Source organism: Gekko japonicus, unplaced genomic scaffold (genome assembly GCF_001447785.1).
Source record: "Gekko japonicus isolate JY-2015 unplaced genomic scaffold, Gekko_japonicus_V1.1 scaffold2264, whole genome shotgun sequence".
Taxonomy (NCBI): Eukaryota; Metazoa; Chordata; class Lepidosauria; order Squamata; family Gekkonidae; genus Gekko; species Gekko japonicus.
This window is the reverse complement of record NW_015172074.1, coordinates 209,635-228,161: the sequence shown is the minus strand read 5'-3', so window position 1 is coordinate 228,161 and position 18,527 is coordinate 209,635. Positions and strand designations below refer to the sequence as shown.

Below are 18,527 nucleotides of genomic sequence, written 5' to 3'. Positions count from 1 at the left end.
AACAGCCAGCTACTTTTGTTAGCTGAAAGGGCATTTTATCTATTGTGTTACAAATTCATCTTCCATGATACTAAGACTGCACCTCCTAGCCAAAATAGCCAAAATAAAAGATTGTTATTTCAGGGCTGTCCTGTTTCTTAGTGTTTTAGTGTAAACGCTTTAACAATATGTTTCTCAAAATTCTAAATGAAACTAAAGAATTATGGCTTTCTTTCCAGCTTGTTTCAGAGAAGAAGATAGATAAGAATCTACTGCCTCCTAAGAAGATTATTGGCAAAAATTCCAAAAGCTTGGTGGAAAAAAGACAGAAAGAATTAGAAGTCTATCTACAAACTCTCCTTGTTAAATTTCCCTTAGCTGCACCCAAAGTATTGTCACACTTCTTACACTTCCATTTATATGTAAGTTGCATTCTGCCAGGCTTTAATGTAGTTTGCGTGATTCAATCTAATTAAGCTCATTCTGACAGGTTGCATCCTGGGCGACCTGCAGATGGAAACCATATTTCCCATATTGCCTTGTCAGCATGGATGCACACCACATCAAGACAAAAGTATCACAAGGCCACTGCATGTATGTGTGTATATTTCAGTGCCTAGGAATCTGGTCTAGTGAGATAAAGACAACTTTTGAAACATGGTAAACTGGACCACCACCACCACCCCTTTTTTTGGTCAGAAATCAAAGCCCCAGTCTGTAGGTTTCCTGTTTCCCATTTCTGTTCCCTTTATCTTGCGGCTTCATCTTCTCTTATTCCATAGCAATACTTTTCAATAATGTTTTAGGTTAGTCCGTTTGGCATGCCAGTTCATTTTGCTAGTCGTACAGGACTGGTTGGTTCTCCACCCAAGCAACTGAGGTGAGGAATCAGCAGGGCTGCTGGGGCTGGTGGTATGGGAAATTATTTCCAGGGCCTATACAGCCACCAGCCTGGCTTGAGGCTAGTCCTTGAGGTGCTGGCTGCACTGCTAGGGTGCAACTTACTCTCTGTGTGTCTAGGCAAGTACAACCATTATCTCTCATCCTTTTGTTTGCTAGCAGACAAACGCCTTCACAGGTATGGGTTGCTTTTTTTTGGGCGCTTCGCCAGAAAGTTGTCTTATCTCTATTTTACATCCTTTTAATCATAATTGTGTGTAATATGTTTCTGTTGAATTCATATTAAGATGTGGTGTTAAATAAACCTTCGATGTCATTGACAGGATTGTTATATTAACTGTGGACAGATGCTTAATCACTACACTGTTCTTTGCAGGAAATTATTGGGATCACAGCTGCACTGGCTGAAGAACTCTTTCACAAAGGTATTTTAGGTTTCTAAATTTCTTAGTGTCTGTAGCTGTTTTTCACTAAGTCTACAATTGTTTCGGAGATAGTGCTGAACAATCAAAGCAGACTTTTCCTTTAGTGGATTGGAAGAAGATAATACTGCAGTGGCATGTCACGTCTCCTTTATAAACTACACTGGTGGGTATAAGGTGGCTAGGTTCAAGTATCTCTATTGTAAGATGATGGAACTCTTGCTAAAAAGGAGCGATGTAAAGACTCAGGTTCCATTTTAGGAAGATTTGTGTGACATCTATGTCCAGAATCTCATCCTGTTTCCTTTGGACTTTGTTGTGGTTACAGACAATGCTCCCTCTAAGCTGTGGAGTCTTGTGAGCAAAAATTCTACTTTGTGAGCTCCTGGCATTAAAGTTGTGAGTGAGCGATTCGGCTGCTGCATAGATTAGTTTGCTCTGGAGCCATCCTTCCTGAGCTAAGACAGAAATGTGTGAGCCAGAGGCTAAAAAACTGAGCTAGCTCACACTCACCGAACACTGGTTACACATGCTCTGAATCGCCACTCTGATATCAAACATGGTAACAGAAATGTTCTGAGAGTCAGTGTTGTGGTTAGAGTAGTGTAGTGGTTAGAGTATTGGATGACAACTAGGGAGACAGGCTTAAATCCACACTCTGTTATGAAGCTAATGGGGTGGTGTTGGTGCCTTCACATACTTCACACAGCTGTGAGGACAAAATAGGAATAGGGATCCATGTATGCCACCCTGAATTTATGTAGAATTTAGTAATAACAACAAATACAGAGATACTGGTAAGAAAATGCCCAGAGTACTTTTGCTTTATAAGCTGTTCAGTCAGTCATATAATTTCCATTTTATTGGTTTGGATCCAGAGATCCATTAAAAGAAGGGATGTGGGTTTCTGCCATGTCCTCTTCATTCTAGCAGTCTCTTGCAACACCTGGAAGGATGGCTTCTAGTAGTGCAGAATCTGCATGGAAGAGCAGCAACGTGAATCGGTGAGCTAATTGAGGAGGGGGAAGGGGCTGAAATTGTCCATTCTCCCTCTTTTATTAGCTGAACTGCCCTTGTGGTAGAACTATGAATCTTCGACATGGTTTCTGTGCTTCACACCCATGGGATCTAGTGCACACGCGCTGGATCGATCGGCATTGTAGCAAGCTCTTAATGGATTTTCGCGGCCAGACCTCGGGCATGCGCAGGAACCCCACCACACATGCCCAGAGGGGTGGGCGTGAACATCCTGCCAGTTCCTTTTTGCCTTTTCTCCGCTGGAGCCCGCCAGATCCTGTGGCTGATTTTCTATGCACGTCTCACAACTTCCATGATAATCTTTCTGTGGTTGAAAGGGACTGCTGTGAGGAGGGGAATCAGTGAAAATCCATGTCCAACTGTCCCGTCTGCTGATGAGCTGCTGTATCCAAGCTCTGGTTCTTAGTAATATAGGCGAACGCTTGCCAAATCTGTACTTTTGCTTTTCAGGGGAGCAGTTGCTTATGGCTGGAGAAGTCTTTACCATTAGACCTTTGCAGTTATACGCTATTACTCAACAGTTGCGTCAGGGAAAACCTACGTGTGCAAATGGCGATGCCAAAACCGATTTAGGTCACATTCTGGATTTCACGTGTAGACTCAAATATTTAAAGGTAAAATATTCTGTTTTGAGTATCTCATTTGCTCTTACCACTACCAACATCATAATAAACTAACTCAACCCTAATGTTTTAAACTGCTGTCTTAATATCTGACACTGAAAAAAGACACCAGGACTATTTTCTTTCATATGCTTTTTGTTTCCAGGATAGTATACAGTTTAGGGATGTGCACCTGAGGAAAATGGTATATTTTAGATTTTTGAAATGCCATAAATACCAGTATTCTGGGTTATTTAGGTCCCCCAATATTGTTTTAGATATTCAGAGGGTTTTTTCAGCATTCTGAAATTTTGGGGACCATTATTCCATATAGGGAATTTTCTGAGGGGCAGCAATAACTGTTTTTCAAACTCTTTTTTTCAAACTCAACTCTTATGTTTTAAACTGCTGTCTTAATATCTGATACTGAAAAAAAGGCACCAGGACTATTTTTTTTTCATGCCTTTTGTTTCCAGGATAGTATACAGTTTAGGGATGTGCACCTGGGAAAAATTGTATATTTTAGATTTTTTAATGGCCAAAAATATCGGTATTCTGGGTTATTTAGGTCCCCCAATATCATTTTAGATATTCAGATTCTTTTTTCCAGCATTCTGAAATTTTTGAGTCCATTATAGGGAATTTTCCGAGGGGCTGCAGTAACTGTTTTTCAAACAAATGATACCAGAATTTTAGAGAACCTAGTCCTGCCTGTCTACTAAGGACCCCTCAAGTTTCAAGTGGATTGGATCAAGGAGTCCAGTTCTATGGACCCCTGAACAAAGTGCCTCCAGCTGTCCTGCTTGTCTCCATTGTTTCCTATGGGGGGGGGGAATGCCATGTTTTCTCCAGAGCAAAGTGAGTAGCCAAACATGCAAGAGCAAACAGCCACTGGTCAAAAACTCCCAATGCAAACTGAAACCCTACAGAACCAACATTAAACTAGAGAATCCCAGCAGAACCACAGGCAATATGGTAAGCCCAATAAAACCAATTTCAAACCAGAGAATCCAAGCAAAACCAACCTAACAAGCCAATATCAAGACCTAGCAATAAGACACTGATGCAGACACTGTAATCGGGGGGTGGGGCTCATTTACCAGTGTCCCAGAAAATCCTGAATACCATCCAGACACCTGAATATATCTGAAAAATATATGGATATTCAGACCAGAAATATATGGAGACCAGAAATATCCAAACGTACAACTGTAATTCAGATGTTTCTTTTTTTGCCTGCTAAGTGGAGTGACAGTGATACCCTTCTATTTTTTGTTTGTCCAGCAGTAGGGAAGAGGGTCAATATGTACAAAAGCTTCATCTGAAACTCATATGGCTGTGATTCTGCACAAAATATGTACACTTAATTTCAGTATTGCAAGTAAACCTATATCCTTCAGTGGAGTTACACATACATGTAAGAAACAATTCACATTTCCCATTTGAGGTGTTTATGGTGTTCATAAGAAGAGACCTCTCATCATCACAGAGGTGGCTTGTATTTTGAGTGGTACATTCTCTTAATGAGGACTTTTGTATGTATGAATTGGCCTTAAGAATAACTGTCTACTTTGTAAAATGGGTAGTGTCCAAATTTGATCAAAAGTGACAAATTTACATCCTTTCAGCACCATATAGTACAACATGCAAGCACAAGGTGGCAGCCTTAGTTTAGATGTTTGTTGAATCTTTAGAAGTGTGCTGATAAGTTCTCAGTTGTACATTGTATACGAATGTAGTAATCTGTAGATTATACTTTTACACTTGGCAGAAGGGTGGCTGTAAATATTTGTGGGTCATAATTTCACAGACGTTCAGTTTGGTAAACATGTGCATATTTCTGTGCATCTAATCCCTTAATTTCTGTTGTTAGATAAATGGTGCAGGTGGATCTTTTGGAACCAGTAACATTCAGGAATATCTTCTGCCTTTTGACCTATCGATATTTAAATCCCTTCATCAAATACAGGTATGGTTGAATAATAGTTTGATGTATGATACAGTTTTCTAGAAATTATTCAAATACAGGCTTTCCAGATGTCATTTTTTGTGATTACTATGTGTTGTACTATTTTTGTCCATGTCATGTAAATATATAAGGCTGCCATCTACTGAATCAGGTAATTGGTCCATCTGTGCCAGTATTGCCTACCTGTAAAGGTGTGCCCCTCAAGCCTGTAGGCTACCCTCTCTGGATTCAGAACAATAAGCCACCAGAACGTCTTTTAACTAGAGTCCCCTTCCAGCCCAAGAGCAAGGTTCAGACTCTTAGCTGGCATCTGGGTTTTACACATTAGCACCTCTATCTAGAGATGCACACTTAATTCTTACAAAGGTAGCTCATAGGGTGAGCAGAAGGCACAGGAGTTTAGCCTTGGAACTCAGTTACACATCAGAGACCATTTAAAAACAAGAATAAGTTTTTATTCAACACAGAGCATTGCAATTAGACCATAAAGATTTCAAAATAACAAGCCTAAGGCAGTTTGCCTTAACTGAACATTAATGCTTCATATTTACGATGTCAGGAACATCTGCAGTCCAGGGTTCCAGGGGATCTTGAAGGGAAAGCCCATTTTTGCACACCATGTGCTCCAGTTACCAAGCAGGTCTTTGTTCTCCCAGAGACGACATGTCCAGGTCAGGGGTCGTTTCGTAGAAAAAGAGCCAGGGGAACTCATTAGCATATGCCACACCCCCTGACATCACCGGAAGTGTGTCATGAGGCCACACACCCCTGACATCACCGGAAGTGTGTCATAAGGCCACACCCCCTGCCATCACCAGAAGTGTGTCATAAGGCCACACCCACCACTCAGTTAGTCTTAAAGGTGCTATTTGTTAGTCTTCAAGGTGCTATTTGAACTCTTGGACTATTTTGCAGCAACAGACTAACACAGCTACCTCGGGGAAGCTCCTGGATGGGGCTGGGAGTCCTTGCGGAGGCCACGTGGAGTGGCCTTGGCCAGGCAGAGGGGGAGGACGCCAACTTACCCTCCTGCTTCTTCCTCCTCCTGCAACAGAATGAGGCTGGAAGAAGGGGGCGGCTGGAAGAAAAGGTGGGGCTTCGTCATGTGCCCCGCACCCCTGCACCTCACCCGGGGGAACTGCGATCCCCCCCGAAATGATCTCTGGTCCAGGTGCAATAAACCAACAAGCAAGGAGCAGAGAGCTCACGAACAGGAACAAGAACACAAGAGCAGCAGAGAGAACCAAGAGAACAGAACTCTCTCCCATTGGGAATGACCAGTTATAGGCCCATTCCAGTCACAAATTAGCCCTGGCCAGGAGCCAATTGCAAGTGGGCAGGGGGGTGGCCAATTCTTGGTTGTCATGGGTGCAAGTCGGGATAGGCTGGACGTCTGGAGACTCCCTCTGCAGTCAAGTGACCCCAAACTCCAGTCTCCCCATCGGCTACGCCGGCCTAGCAAGTGTGAAGAATGTGTGGTTATATGGCAGGGCTATAAAGTTTCTCCAGCCAAATGTGCAGGCCATATGGCTTCAACAGGAAACAAGGCACAGCAGGTTATCAGCAAGACATTCCAGGGGAAGGCAGGGGCTTTTAGAAATCAATATTTCTATACAGTGACAATTCTCAAAACCTTGAGGCTGATTTAGATGTTACAAAGTCCTCATAGCTGTGAAGAGGACTTCTGATCAGATGTGTGCTGGGAACCTAATTCCCAGACATATGAACACTCAGTTCAAAACGGAAATGCTGTACACAGGAAGAGAGGGCTTCAGCCCCCCCCCCCCCAATCATTCTTCCAGCCCTGTGGAAACTGCTGTTTGCCCGATTGGGGAGAGTTACATGTAGTCACTGGTATATGTAAGTTTTACCAACAAGCAAATGGTGGCTCCTTGGGACTGTTTCAGGTTGGAAAAATGGTTCAGGATGGTGACAGAAGGATTAAGCTCCTTATTCTTTCATATTGCACTCCCAATCTGCATTGGGCCTATGCACACCTGTGAATTAAATTCCCAGTAGTGAAGTCCCATCTTTCAATGATCCACACATTTTTGTGGTTTTATTTGTTTCCCCTTTCCTAGGAATTACACATTGTTCAGGTGTCTTTTTTGTCTTTCATATGGACAAATGTTGTTGATTGTAATAAAGTCTGTTGCTTGGTCATTCTGTTTTTAATATTTATGGGAAGTTGATTTTAGGCAGTATTGCTAAGTTATTATTCACTGTTCATGCAACTGAGTCGTACCTGTCACTGTCACATAATGCTGTATCAAAGAGGAGTTTTGCTTGCCAGTACTGCTGTTTTATTTTATTTTTATGTTGTTGTTTTTTTAAACATAAACCAACAGATTAATCACTGTGGAGCAAAGCTTGTTAAAGGGCTGACAGCTTCAAGGCATACTTTAGCAACACTGAGTGTTCAGTTTTCAGCAACTTCAATGATGGTAAGACTGAAATTTTAACGAAATGCATCTTAACCATATGGGTTAGATTCTGAAAACCTCCAGTGTAAGGAACTGAGGGTCCAGAATCTTCCCCACCTCCCCTGCCCACCCTAGAGTTTATTCCAGGGGTTGAGGGACCCGTGTGGGTCAGGAGGCTGCAATGGGGAGAGGAAGGGACTGAGAGAGCTCTTTTTGCCTCTTGCATGAATGAAGTTCCACTCACGAAAGAGGAGGATTGGAGCAATTTTGCACTGTTCCCACTGCAGGTGCATGACTCACATGGCTGTAAGTCCATGCAGGTCCATTTGACCCTAGGAAAAAACTTTCCCAGGTTCAGAAAAGGTTTCGGGTGTAGAGAGGCAGGAATGATTGAGCAGTTCTTATGTCTGTAGATCAATCTAATTAAGCTCATTCTGACAAGTTGCATCCTGGGCAACCTGCAGATGGAAACCATATTTCTCATATTGCCTTGTCAGCATGGATGCACACCACATCAAGACAAAAGTTTCGCAAGGCCACTGCATGTATGTGTGTATATTTCAGTGCCTAGGAATCTGGTCTAGTGAGATAAAGACAACTTTTGAAACATGGTAAACTGGACCACCACCACCACCCCTTTTTTTGGTCAGAAATCAAAGCCCCAGTCTGTAGGTTTCCTGTTTCCCATTTCTGTTCCCTTTATCTTGCGGCTTCATCTTCTCTTATTCCATAGCAATACTTTTCAATAATGGTTCAGGTTAGTCCGTTTGGCATGCCAGTTCATTTTGCTAGTCGTACAGGACTGGTTGGTTCTCCACCCAAGCAACTGAGGTGAGGAATCAGCAGGGCTGCTGGGGCTGGTGGTATGGGAAATTATTTCCTGGGCCTATACAGCCACCTCATTATGTATTCAGTATGCAGTTTTGCCCAAATAATTTGTGTGTGTGTATGTAAAGCAGCTTCATGAATTTCCTCTTTTTAAAAGCAGTGACCAGAATCCAAAGAGATACTTGTGTTGGCCCAGTGGAATTTTTCACTTTTAAAAATGTAAACAATAATACCTCTCTCCTGCCCCTACAATATCATCAGTTCTTTTCAAAACCCACCAGTTTCAAAAACAGTTTGGAATGCAGGAGAAAGCAAGTAAATGTACTGATATTGATTTAAATTAATCTTCAAAATCCAGGTGATGTAAAGCAGCTTCATGAATTTCCTCTTTTTGGGAAGTTTTTCTTTTTGGGAAGTATTTCACATATTTTAATAACAGGAGTATGGTACTGAAGAGGAGTTGTTATTTTGTACACCAGCATCAGAAACACATTGGACTAGTTATTTTCCAGTCTGTTGAGAAGATTGGGTTACAGTCCATTACCTGTGCTAATTTGATTATGTGTAATTTTTAACATTGTTCATCCAAAATGATTGTGTCCAGTAAGCATGTTTTAGGGAGATGGCATCTGCAGCTCAGTTGTAAACACTTTTCTTCAAAAGCGCATCTTTGCTGAACTCAATGAGGTTTATTTCCAAGTATGTCTATATAGGATTGCACCTTTAATCTTTCATGCCTGTTTCTGCTTGTAATAATTAGTAATTATTTTCTGAGCTGAAACTTTTAAGTAGGAAGAACTAAAAAATAATTATGAAATACTTTAAGGAACAAAGTTCTGTTTAACATTTTGCTATGTGTGTCCTGAACAGGAGGTCCTAGTGCCTGAGGCCTATGAATTTGACCAGTGGGAACCAGAGGGTGCACCTTCAAGTTGTCCTGTGACAGCCATTATTCCAACATGGAAAACATTGACAACCTTAGATATGAGTCACAATAGCATATCTCAAATTGATGATTCTGTGGTAAGGCTTCATTATAAATGTCTTTAAATATTGGGGTAATAAAGGGGAAAGTATGAATGTCACTTACAGATACTAATTACAAAGGGACTGAGGGGTTTGAACATTGGCTTGTTTCAAGTAGCTTGTTTGATCCCAGCCAAAGGCTTGGATGTGCTTAATGGATTGTCCCTATGACAAACTGCTTTTGCAATTTCAGAAGAGGTTTGCTGTTTGAGAAACCCGAATGTAAATCTCTTTGTATGCACAGTACCAGTCGCATGATTATTTGTGTCGAGGCCAGAGGTTATAAAGACAGTCTTTTCTTTGTTTTAGAAACTAATGCCGAAGATAGAGTTCTTGGATTTGAGCCACAATGATGTACCACTAGTGGAGAACTTGCAGGTTGTTTTTTATATTTATGGGGTTTTTTTTTAAGTTCTCTTTATTTGAGATTAATGCTGCTTTTTAATTGGAGAATGGCATAACTGCAAAGATTACCAAAGCTGTAATAATAAAGATTAATGCATGTGATGTTTTCTGCATATTATATTATATTTATTATAGAATCTTTTCATTGGTTACATTCTCTGTTTTTAATCCTTTCCCTGTGAGTTCATTTAAGACTGTTGGTCTGTATTTAAGAATTGTAGATTTTGGGTTGGGTCCAAAGTATAAAGAGCAAATGGAACTTTTCTGCTTACCATCCAAAACAAGGGACCTTTGGGAATTGCTTTGAGGCATGACGGAGAAGTGAATTGGTGAAAATCATCCTCTGTGCTGGTGGAAATACCGTTGTGCTTGTAAAACATGAGGCCTGACTCTAATTTGTTATAATTTACTTTACTTACCAAGAGTTCACTGAGCAATATTGGCATGTAAAACTAAGCTGGTATGCCTTTTCCATTTATATCCATGTAACAAAAGAGGAAGATTAAATGCCTTGTCTTTCTAAAAGTGCTGCGTATTACACAATAGAATCCTGTCTCTCTTACAGTATGTCTTTAATAGACAGAACTTGAGATTAGCACTCTTAAATATACATTTGGGAAGAGTACAATTCAGTTGCTAAGCCTGTTCTGTCAGGAATGTTATAACCCACTTCTAAGATGTCTTAAGCCAGTAAGTTAGTATTTGAATGTCTAGCATTTTGAGTTTTGTGGTGTCAGAAACAAAACTTAAGAAAGGGAGCTTGTCTAATTACAGGAGGTGGCTGACAACAACAAAACCTAACCCATTACTTTTCCTGACACAGAGATTAACACATGTATTGTAAAATGAAGTCTTTAAAATTTGTACATCTAAGAGAGGAAGCTAAGTTACATTGACAAAGAAGCACCAGTATATGTGATAGCTTTCCAGTATTTTTACCTCCCCTCAGTTGCTGTTGGCACTTAATATTAAGGAAGATTAGTTAGCCATAAAGGGCTTGTATGGCTCAAGATTCTAATTTAGGCTTCAGTGAGTCAAATAGTACTTGGTAATAGAAGGTGAGCCAATTGGTAGGTTTGATTGTTACAGGGCCAGTCTCTCTTCAGTAACCTTCCAGAATCACATTTGATACTTTTTATACTAGTGGTCAAGAGAATTAATGGTAACAAGCATGACTTCACTAACCCTTGGTGTGTTAATAAAATACATAATATGAATCCTGTTTAATTAGTATGTAATCTGTTTTTGTATTCTTTTCTAGCATCTTTACAATCTCGTTCATCTGGATCTGTCATACAATAAACTTGTGACATTAGAAGGCATTCATACAAAACTTGGGAACATCAAAACTTTGAATTTAGCGGGGAATCTTCTAGAAAGGCTTTGCGGCCTTAACAAACTGTACTCCTTAGTCAACCTGGATCTTAGCAACAACAAAATAGAACAGGTATTTTAGTGCTGATGAGTAAAACTCCACTTTTAGTCAATATATTTAGGCCCAGAATCTACAAATCTGCATTATTTTGTGATGCAAATTGTATAAACTGGTTCTTGTTAATTCACACAGAATCCTGGCTGTTTTAGCTGCTCTTTTTAAATGAGCAAAGCTCTAACCATTGTGGAGTGGCATAAAGATTCAAATAAATAAGCCAATGGTCAGATGGCCTCAAAAGAGGTTTTAGTGCAACTTAAACCCATATTTCCCTTCAACAGCACTATTTCATCTAGCTGTTGACAACAATAAATCCATATCCACTGGGGGTGGGGGATTAAAGGCAACATAGAATAAGACTTGCAAAATAAGCAAATTGCTATTAAATTTGTTGACACAATATTTGAGTTTTTGCCTGTAAAATAGGAGTTGAATATAGAACTCTACAACTGTCATCTGAAGCCAATCACTTTAAAGAAAGTCGTGATTAAGTAATGTAAAGGAATTGTTGGTTTGCACCAGCAGTTGCAAGTAGTCCACATCCACTCTGATGAGATTCTTTTTTCAGTATTCACAGTTTATTAAATTCTTTACTCTTTTGATTGGATCTGGTTTTATGTATGTTTTGCAGTATAATGTAATGCACTTGTGCTTTGGAATACTGTGCATTCTAGAACCCTTTTGCAAGAGCTCTGCCTTTAGCTCTTCTTCTTCTGTAACTGTGTGTGTGTTTAATTAAATCTATAGGGTTGGATCATATTATTCTTTCCATTAAGTTGAGTCATGTGACTCTCTTCTGCTAAGTCTTTTTTCAAGGGAAAAAGACTTTCTCCAGTAGAGAAAGACTTTTGAGTAAGCTTTCCTTTGATACAGAGCACTGTTTCTTTGTTGAAGGAAGTCTATTTGAGGAAGACTTGGTGGAAGGGATCTGACTTAGCAGAAGAGAGTCAAAAGATCCAGCCCACAATTTGTGTATAATGTACAAGGTACAATATATTTTAGTTGTTGTGGTATTATTCATTTACATAACTTTAAATGGTAATTTGAAAAGATGTCTGATATTTTAAGGTTTTGAACTTTTGTGTATACCTATATTTTTCAGATTGATGAAATAAGGAATCTAGGAGGCCTTCCATGCTTAGAAAAAGTGGTCTTATCCAACAACCCTCTGAGTATTGTTCCTGATTACAGGACCAAAGTACTAGCTCAGTTTGGTGACAGAGCCTCAGAGGTAATTCTGCATAGACATGTATTTAATGGTTTATCTGAATGTTTCACTTTCATGTAATGTACAAAGCGAAAATGGTCAGCTTTACTGAGCCAGCAATACAGTATGGCAGTTTATAAAAGAGGGAAAAGGGCCATAGCCTGATTTCTTATTTTTAATAAATTATAAGAAGTATTTATATCCTGTTTTTGACCAAGAGAAAGTTTCTAAGTTACTTAATGCAGTCAGAATGGTTAACAGTGCAAAAAAAAATATTAAACAGCAGTGAAACAACAAATAATTAACATCTCCAAAGCAAGTGCATCTGTAAATGCTTTCAAGTGATGTCTGAAGGAGTGCACCTCTGCTGAATGTGCTTGAATTCTATGACTGGGGTGCCTTTGCAGAGCAAAGCCTGTTTGGGCAACTACCTGCCTCACCTTGAGAGGTGGGATCTGGAACTTGGAGCAAGTCTTCAGCAGAAGATATGTAAACAGATATGGATCCAAGCCATCCTTCACATATTCTGATATCAGACAGGCTTTTAGAGGCAAAGCCTGACACATGAAAACCTGCTGGGAACCAGTGAAGATATCTGAGCACTGGTAAGATATGGTTGATTCTCGAGGTCTCATCCAGTAACCTAGCTGCTGAATTTTTTAACTAGCTATAGTTTCCAAGGAGCTGCGGTGGCTCAAGTGGTTAAGATGCTGAACTGCAGGCTGTGGAAGGTCGGTAGTTCAGCCGTTCGAGACCCGAGTGTGCCGCATGACGGAGTGAGCTCCCGTCTCTAGTTCCAGCTCCTGCCAACCTAGCAGTTCGAAAGCAAGAAATTGCAAGTAGATAAATAGGTACCACTTCGGTGGGAAGGTAACAGCGTTCCGTGCCCCTTGGTGTTTAGTCATGCCGGCCACATGACCACGGAAACGTCTTCAGACAGCGCTGGCTCTTCGGCTTTGAAACGGAGATGAGCACCACAACCCTAGAGTCGGATTCGACTAGCTTTCGAGCAAGGGAACCTTTACCTTTTTATAGTTTCCAAATACCTCACTTACCTTAATTAAGGACCACGAGCTTTGTAGTTATTTGTACCATATGCTAGTCATGCAGAAGATCCCAAGTTCAGTCCCTAGCATTTCTACTTAAAAGATTTACATCAGTGGAACTAGGAAACATTAAACAAAGAGCTGCTGCCAGTCAGAATGAACACAACTGACCATACACGCTAGTGAACTGATTCTGTACAGGCACCTTCTCATGTTCAAATATGCCAGGCACCTTTTGAAATGGTTCAGCATGAGATACATCAGTTTGAATTTGTTTCAGATAGTCAGTTCAGACGAGGTGATTCTTCTAGGAGTTACTATCCGGGAAGCTGAAAAGTTAGAAATATTCTGATCACAGGATCTGAATAGAAATCTCAGAATATTAGATACTTCGGGATTAATTTTTTAGAAAACATTGAAGAGTCGGCGCTGAATAATCTAACACCGGTAGTGCAGAAGGCAGAGTCTGATTGAAAAAGATGGGATTAAGCTAAATTTATAATAGCTAGGTTGGATAGCAGTCTTAAAAATGAAAATATTGCCAAAAGTTTTGTTCCTTTTAATGGCTTTTTTATTATTGTTCTCTAGTTATTTACTAGTTAAAACTCAGAAAATGTTTGATTAGTTTCCTTGGGGATAGAATAAAGCTACAGTTCAAAGAGAGATAAAGCAAGCCTAGGGTGGACTGGGGAGCAAAAGGGGCCCCGTAAAAGGCCTTCCCTGCCCATAGCCACACTCACAATGGAGGGGGAAGGAGCAAATCCAGCTCATTTGCTGCTGCTACTGCAGCTACAAAGGTTGTCCCTTGCTTGGGGTCATGGTGGCCCTGGTGTGTGCTGGTGGCCTTGCAGGCTGTCAGCCCACCAGGACTTTTCCCAGTGGCCTTAATGGCCAATATGTCCTGTGCAAGCCCCAAGAAAAAAGTGTATTCTGGCACCACCTTCTGTTGTGGTGTTGGAAAATATTGTCAAGTCACAGCTGGTTTATGTTGACCTTATGGAGTTTTCAAGGCAAGAGATGTTCAGAGGTGGTTTGTCGTTACCCGGCTCTGTGTCACAACCATGGTATTCCTTGGATGTTTCCCATCCAAATGCTAGTCACGGCCAACCCTTCTTAGCTTCCAAGATCTGATGAGATCAGGCTATTCTGGGCTATCCAGGTAAAGGCCCACCTTCTGTAGAAAAATATTATTGTTTTTTCAGTCTTATGAGTATTTGGTATAGGTACAGGGATAAACAGAATGAGAAGATCTGGAAAATAAAGCAAATGGACTTTACAGTGCCTCTGACAAGATGGTTATGGTCTAAGAAATTAGACTCTTTAGGAGAAGATCAAAACTCAGATTTGTTTAGAACTGCATTGATGACTACATGGAACAGATTTAAAAAAACAGTTGGCACCTGGTTTTTCTCCATTAATGCTGCTTATTTGAACACTCTAAGTTATCAGAAAAGTGGCATGTAGTCCAGTGTTGATTCTTTTTTGCACAGATAGAAAAAAGATTGAGAAAAGAGCATGAATACTGAGATGGGAAAAAGAGCATACTGAGAAATATGATAGTTTCGGCAGGATTACTTATAGCAAAATTATCGGGATAATAAAAGATAAGTCCAATGGAACTATGGTTAAGAATGTGTTGGTACAGTATGATTGTGAACAAAACTACCATATACAAACAGTTGAAAGGAAGAAAACTATACAATCAGGATTTATTTGTGAAAAACGGGATGCCTTTTGTTAAGTATTAGAATACATTTAAACCAGAGGAAGATGTGAAGGCTGAGGTACTGTCATATATCTAGATGTTATTTTTATGTCTTACACTGTTATAAAAACCGTCCGTGTGTTTTATATCTAGATTTAAGGATATCTGATTAGAATTAATTATTATTACATAGTTAAACTTGATTAAGGTTTTTAGAATATGTTCTATGATTTTGCAGTAATACTGTAATATTTATTACGTAATATAGGGTGATTCCGCACTAGACCTTAAATCCTGGTTCAACTGTCTCCGAACTTACATTCTACGCTACGCTTGAATTCACCCCTGTAGTTATCTTGGGGTATTTTTTGTTTCCACATTACATTGAGGTCACTCCGGTTTTGCCCCACACTTGTCCCGGGATAAATGGATGCAGTTATAACCAGGGATAAATGCAAGATATTGTGTTGTGAGTTGAACTCTGATAAAACCAGGGATGAAATCCAAGTGCAGAAAGGACCACAATTGTATTTTTTCTTTTTTCTCTCATGATTCAAGATTTGTAAGCACAGTAATAAAACTGATGCATATTTTATTATTTGTTTCTGTATGGAGTACTTCCGAAGACTTCTTTAATCTTTGTTTTAGTGTTGCTTTAACTTCTGCACAGATTTTGGTTTGTTTATTTAGTTCTATTTATTTGAAATATCTCTGACCTGCACTGTGTTTAAAAACTCCAGGGCAGCTGGTGGTTGGGTCAGTTTGTTTTTCAGAGCCACATTATCTGATGAAGAACAGTTATGACCAATTTCTTGATGATCTTTAGGTCTGTTTGGATAATACTATCACCACTGAAAAGGAACTTGACACTGTAGAAGTGCTGAAGGCAATCCAGAAAGCAAAAGATGTTAAGTACAGAATGAATAACTCTGATAAAAAGGTGATAGCTCAGTATTTGTTTATTTTATTTAAAACATCTGTATCCTACTTTTCTCCTGATCAATAGGGTTCAAAGTGGCTTACATAATTTTTTAAAAAACTGAATGATGATTAAGAACCAATTCAGTAAGGTATTTTTGGTGAATATTATCCAGCCTATAGGCCAATTAATATACCCAATGGATGTGGCCCAAATGAAGGTGATTTCTGTAAGGATTTTAACACTTTATTAATGCTCAGTGAAAATCAGTGCATAGCTGGAGGAATTTGAGACACATCAGTATATCTAATTCTCAATATGGCTAAATCTGTAGATACTTAAGTCCAGAAACTGGAGCCGGGAAGGCATATCTTTCCTCAAACAGGGAGGGGTAGCAGATTTGCAGGAAAATCTGCCTATAGGCCAATTAATATACCCAATGGATGTGGCCCATATGAAGGTGATTTCTGTAAGGATTTTAACACTTTATTAATGTTCAATGAAAATCAATGCATAGCTGGAGGAATTTGAGACACATCAATATATATAATTCTCAATATGGCTAAATCTGTAGATACTTAAGTCCAGAAAATGGAACCAGGAAGGCAGATCTTTCCTCAAACAGGGAAGGGCAGCAGATTTGCAGGAAAATCTGAAAGCTTAAACAAATACATTGGGTGGTTAAAATCCCTTGCACTAATGGAAACAGTGCCTGTAGCTTTAAGAAACAAATGCCTTCTGTGGCTGCTGCTAGGCAACCACAACATGCCAGCCTTCAAGCCTTGGTTTCTGTCAGTAAAGGCCAGTAGGAGTGGGCAGGGCTTTCTCCAGGGCTGTTTCGGCTTTTGAGGGAGGACTCCTTGCAGCAATCATGGGTGATCTAAGACCACATTACTTGCTTGACTTACCCAGACCCAGCTCCTGGATACTGTTCAGCAGCAGCCACACAACAAAAGCTAGTGTGGTGTAGTGGTTAGAGTTTCAGACTAGGATATGGGAGACCTAGGATCAAATCCCCCACTCTACCTTGGAAATTTGCTGAGTGACCTTGGGCCATCCCTGTCTCCCAGCCTAATCTACCTCACGGGGTTGTTTTGAGGATAAAATGGAGGAGAGGCGCACACTATAAGTTGCTTTGTTGTCCCCATTGTGGGCAAGGTATAAATGAAGTAAATAAATGATAACTATAGTTGAAGATGAGGGGCAGGTAAAAGGTAGGTGGATTGGAAGGACAGTTAAGGAAGCAGGGCACAGTGAGGATATGGGGAGTTGCCAGGAGGGGGGCAAGAGGAGATCATATGGTGAGAGGGATACATAGGAAAGTGAGGTGCCACCCACAAGTCTTGGCACTATGCAACTGTCTAGGCAGCATGAAACTGCACTCCGCCTAGCGGACAGCACTTCTAGCTGGGCCATAATTTCTCTGCGTAGAGGTTTCCATTGGGAAGGAAGGAGGGGAAAGCTGAGAACAGAGGCACACGTAAAGGTAGATTGACTGGTGGAGAGAAGGAAGCACGAAAAGGGGGGGGGTTGTTGGGGCTTTCAGGACACTATTCAAAATGCTGCTTTTTTACCTTTAAGGCCCTAAATGGCTTGGGGCCAGGGTAGCAGAAGTACTGTCTCCTCTCATACTATCCAGCCCACCAGTTAAGATCTGTCTCTCAAGCCCTGCCATCTGTGCCCCCACCTTCAGAGGTGAGGCAGGTAGCAACTAGAGATGGCACCTCAACTTTGGTTTGCCCTTCTTCCTTGAGGCTCACCTGGTGCCTACTTTACTTTCTTTTAGGCTCTAAGCTAAAAGGCATCTTTTCTCCTAAGCTTTTAATTAGAAGTTTTATCTTGTCCTTTTAAATGGTCTGTTTCTGTTTTATGGATCATTTTTATGCTGCTTATGTCTAGTGGCTTGTGTTCTAGTGGCTTATGCTTAATTGTTGTGGTTTTTAATTGTAAGCTGCCTTGAGCAGGATCTGAAGAGGCAGCATAGAAATATTCTAAATAAACAAAGAGAGGAAGACAGAAATAGGAAATAGTGGGGAAAGTGAAAATGAGATGCTCCCTGTAATTCCTTGCAGGTCCTTGCTTGTTACATCTAATTTAGCACCAGGCCTTAGAGTATGGATCAAAAATTCCACACAGGTGGGGCCAGGACAGGTTGGAGATTTTTCTACAAGCCAGAGGAAAACTAAAAATTTGCAGAAAAATCTGAAATCTTATACACACACTCATGGGGGAGGTATTTCAAAAACCCAAAATAACAAGCAACATTCACTTTAAGAGATAAATGTCCACTGAGGTCTTGCAATGCTACATGAGATCTTGGTGACCATTAGGAGGAGCTGTTAGACAACCACAACAATTTCGCCAAGCCTTCCAAGCCTTGGTCTCTGTCCATTGGGGAGGGGATGACTGAAAAGGGTAGAAATGAAAGAAGAAAAGGGGAGAGAAGACAAGCGGAAGGTAAATGAGAATGGAAAAAGATAGGTGGGTGAAGGAAAAGCAAAACAGAGAGCCTACTAGGGAGAGGAAAGGAGGAAAAACTGAAGTCTGGTGGGGTAGGTAAAGGTGGATGGGAGAGAGGAAAGCAGAGAAAAGGGTGGAGCTACAGGGAGTGCCAGGGGGTAGGGAA

At 40.5% G+C, this 18,527-nt stretch overlaps 1 protein-coding gene across 3 annotated transcripts in view; it reads left to right on the top strand.

The window, feature by feature from the left end:
• Nucleotides 1–18,527, top strand: part of NISCH (nischarin) — a 63,014-nt gene that overhangs the window by 16,032 nt on the left and 28,455 nt on the right. For all 3 annotated transcript variants that reach the window (XM_015420867.1, XM_015420868.1, XM_015420870.1), the window contains exons 3-12: nt 219–401; nt 1,256–1,304; nt 2,790–2,953; nt 4,815–4,910; nt 7,259–7,354; nt 9,032–9,184; nt 9,497–9,565; nt 10,854–11,039; nt 12,127–12,255; nt 15,809–15,922. In XM_015420867.1, coding sequence (XP_015276353.1) covers nt 219–401; nt 1,256–1,304; nt 2,790–2,953; nt 4,815–4,910; nt 7,259–7,354; nt 9,032–9,184; nt 9,497–9,565; nt 10,854–11,039; nt 12,127–12,255; nt 15,809–15,922 — 1,239 coding nt within the window. The remainder of the gene's footprint in view (nt 1–218; nt 402–1,255; nt 1,305–2,789; nt 2,954–4,814; nt 4,911–7,258; nt 7,355–9,031; nt 9,185–9,496; nt 9,566–10,853; nt 11,040–12,126; nt 12,256–15,808; nt 15,923–18,527) is intronic.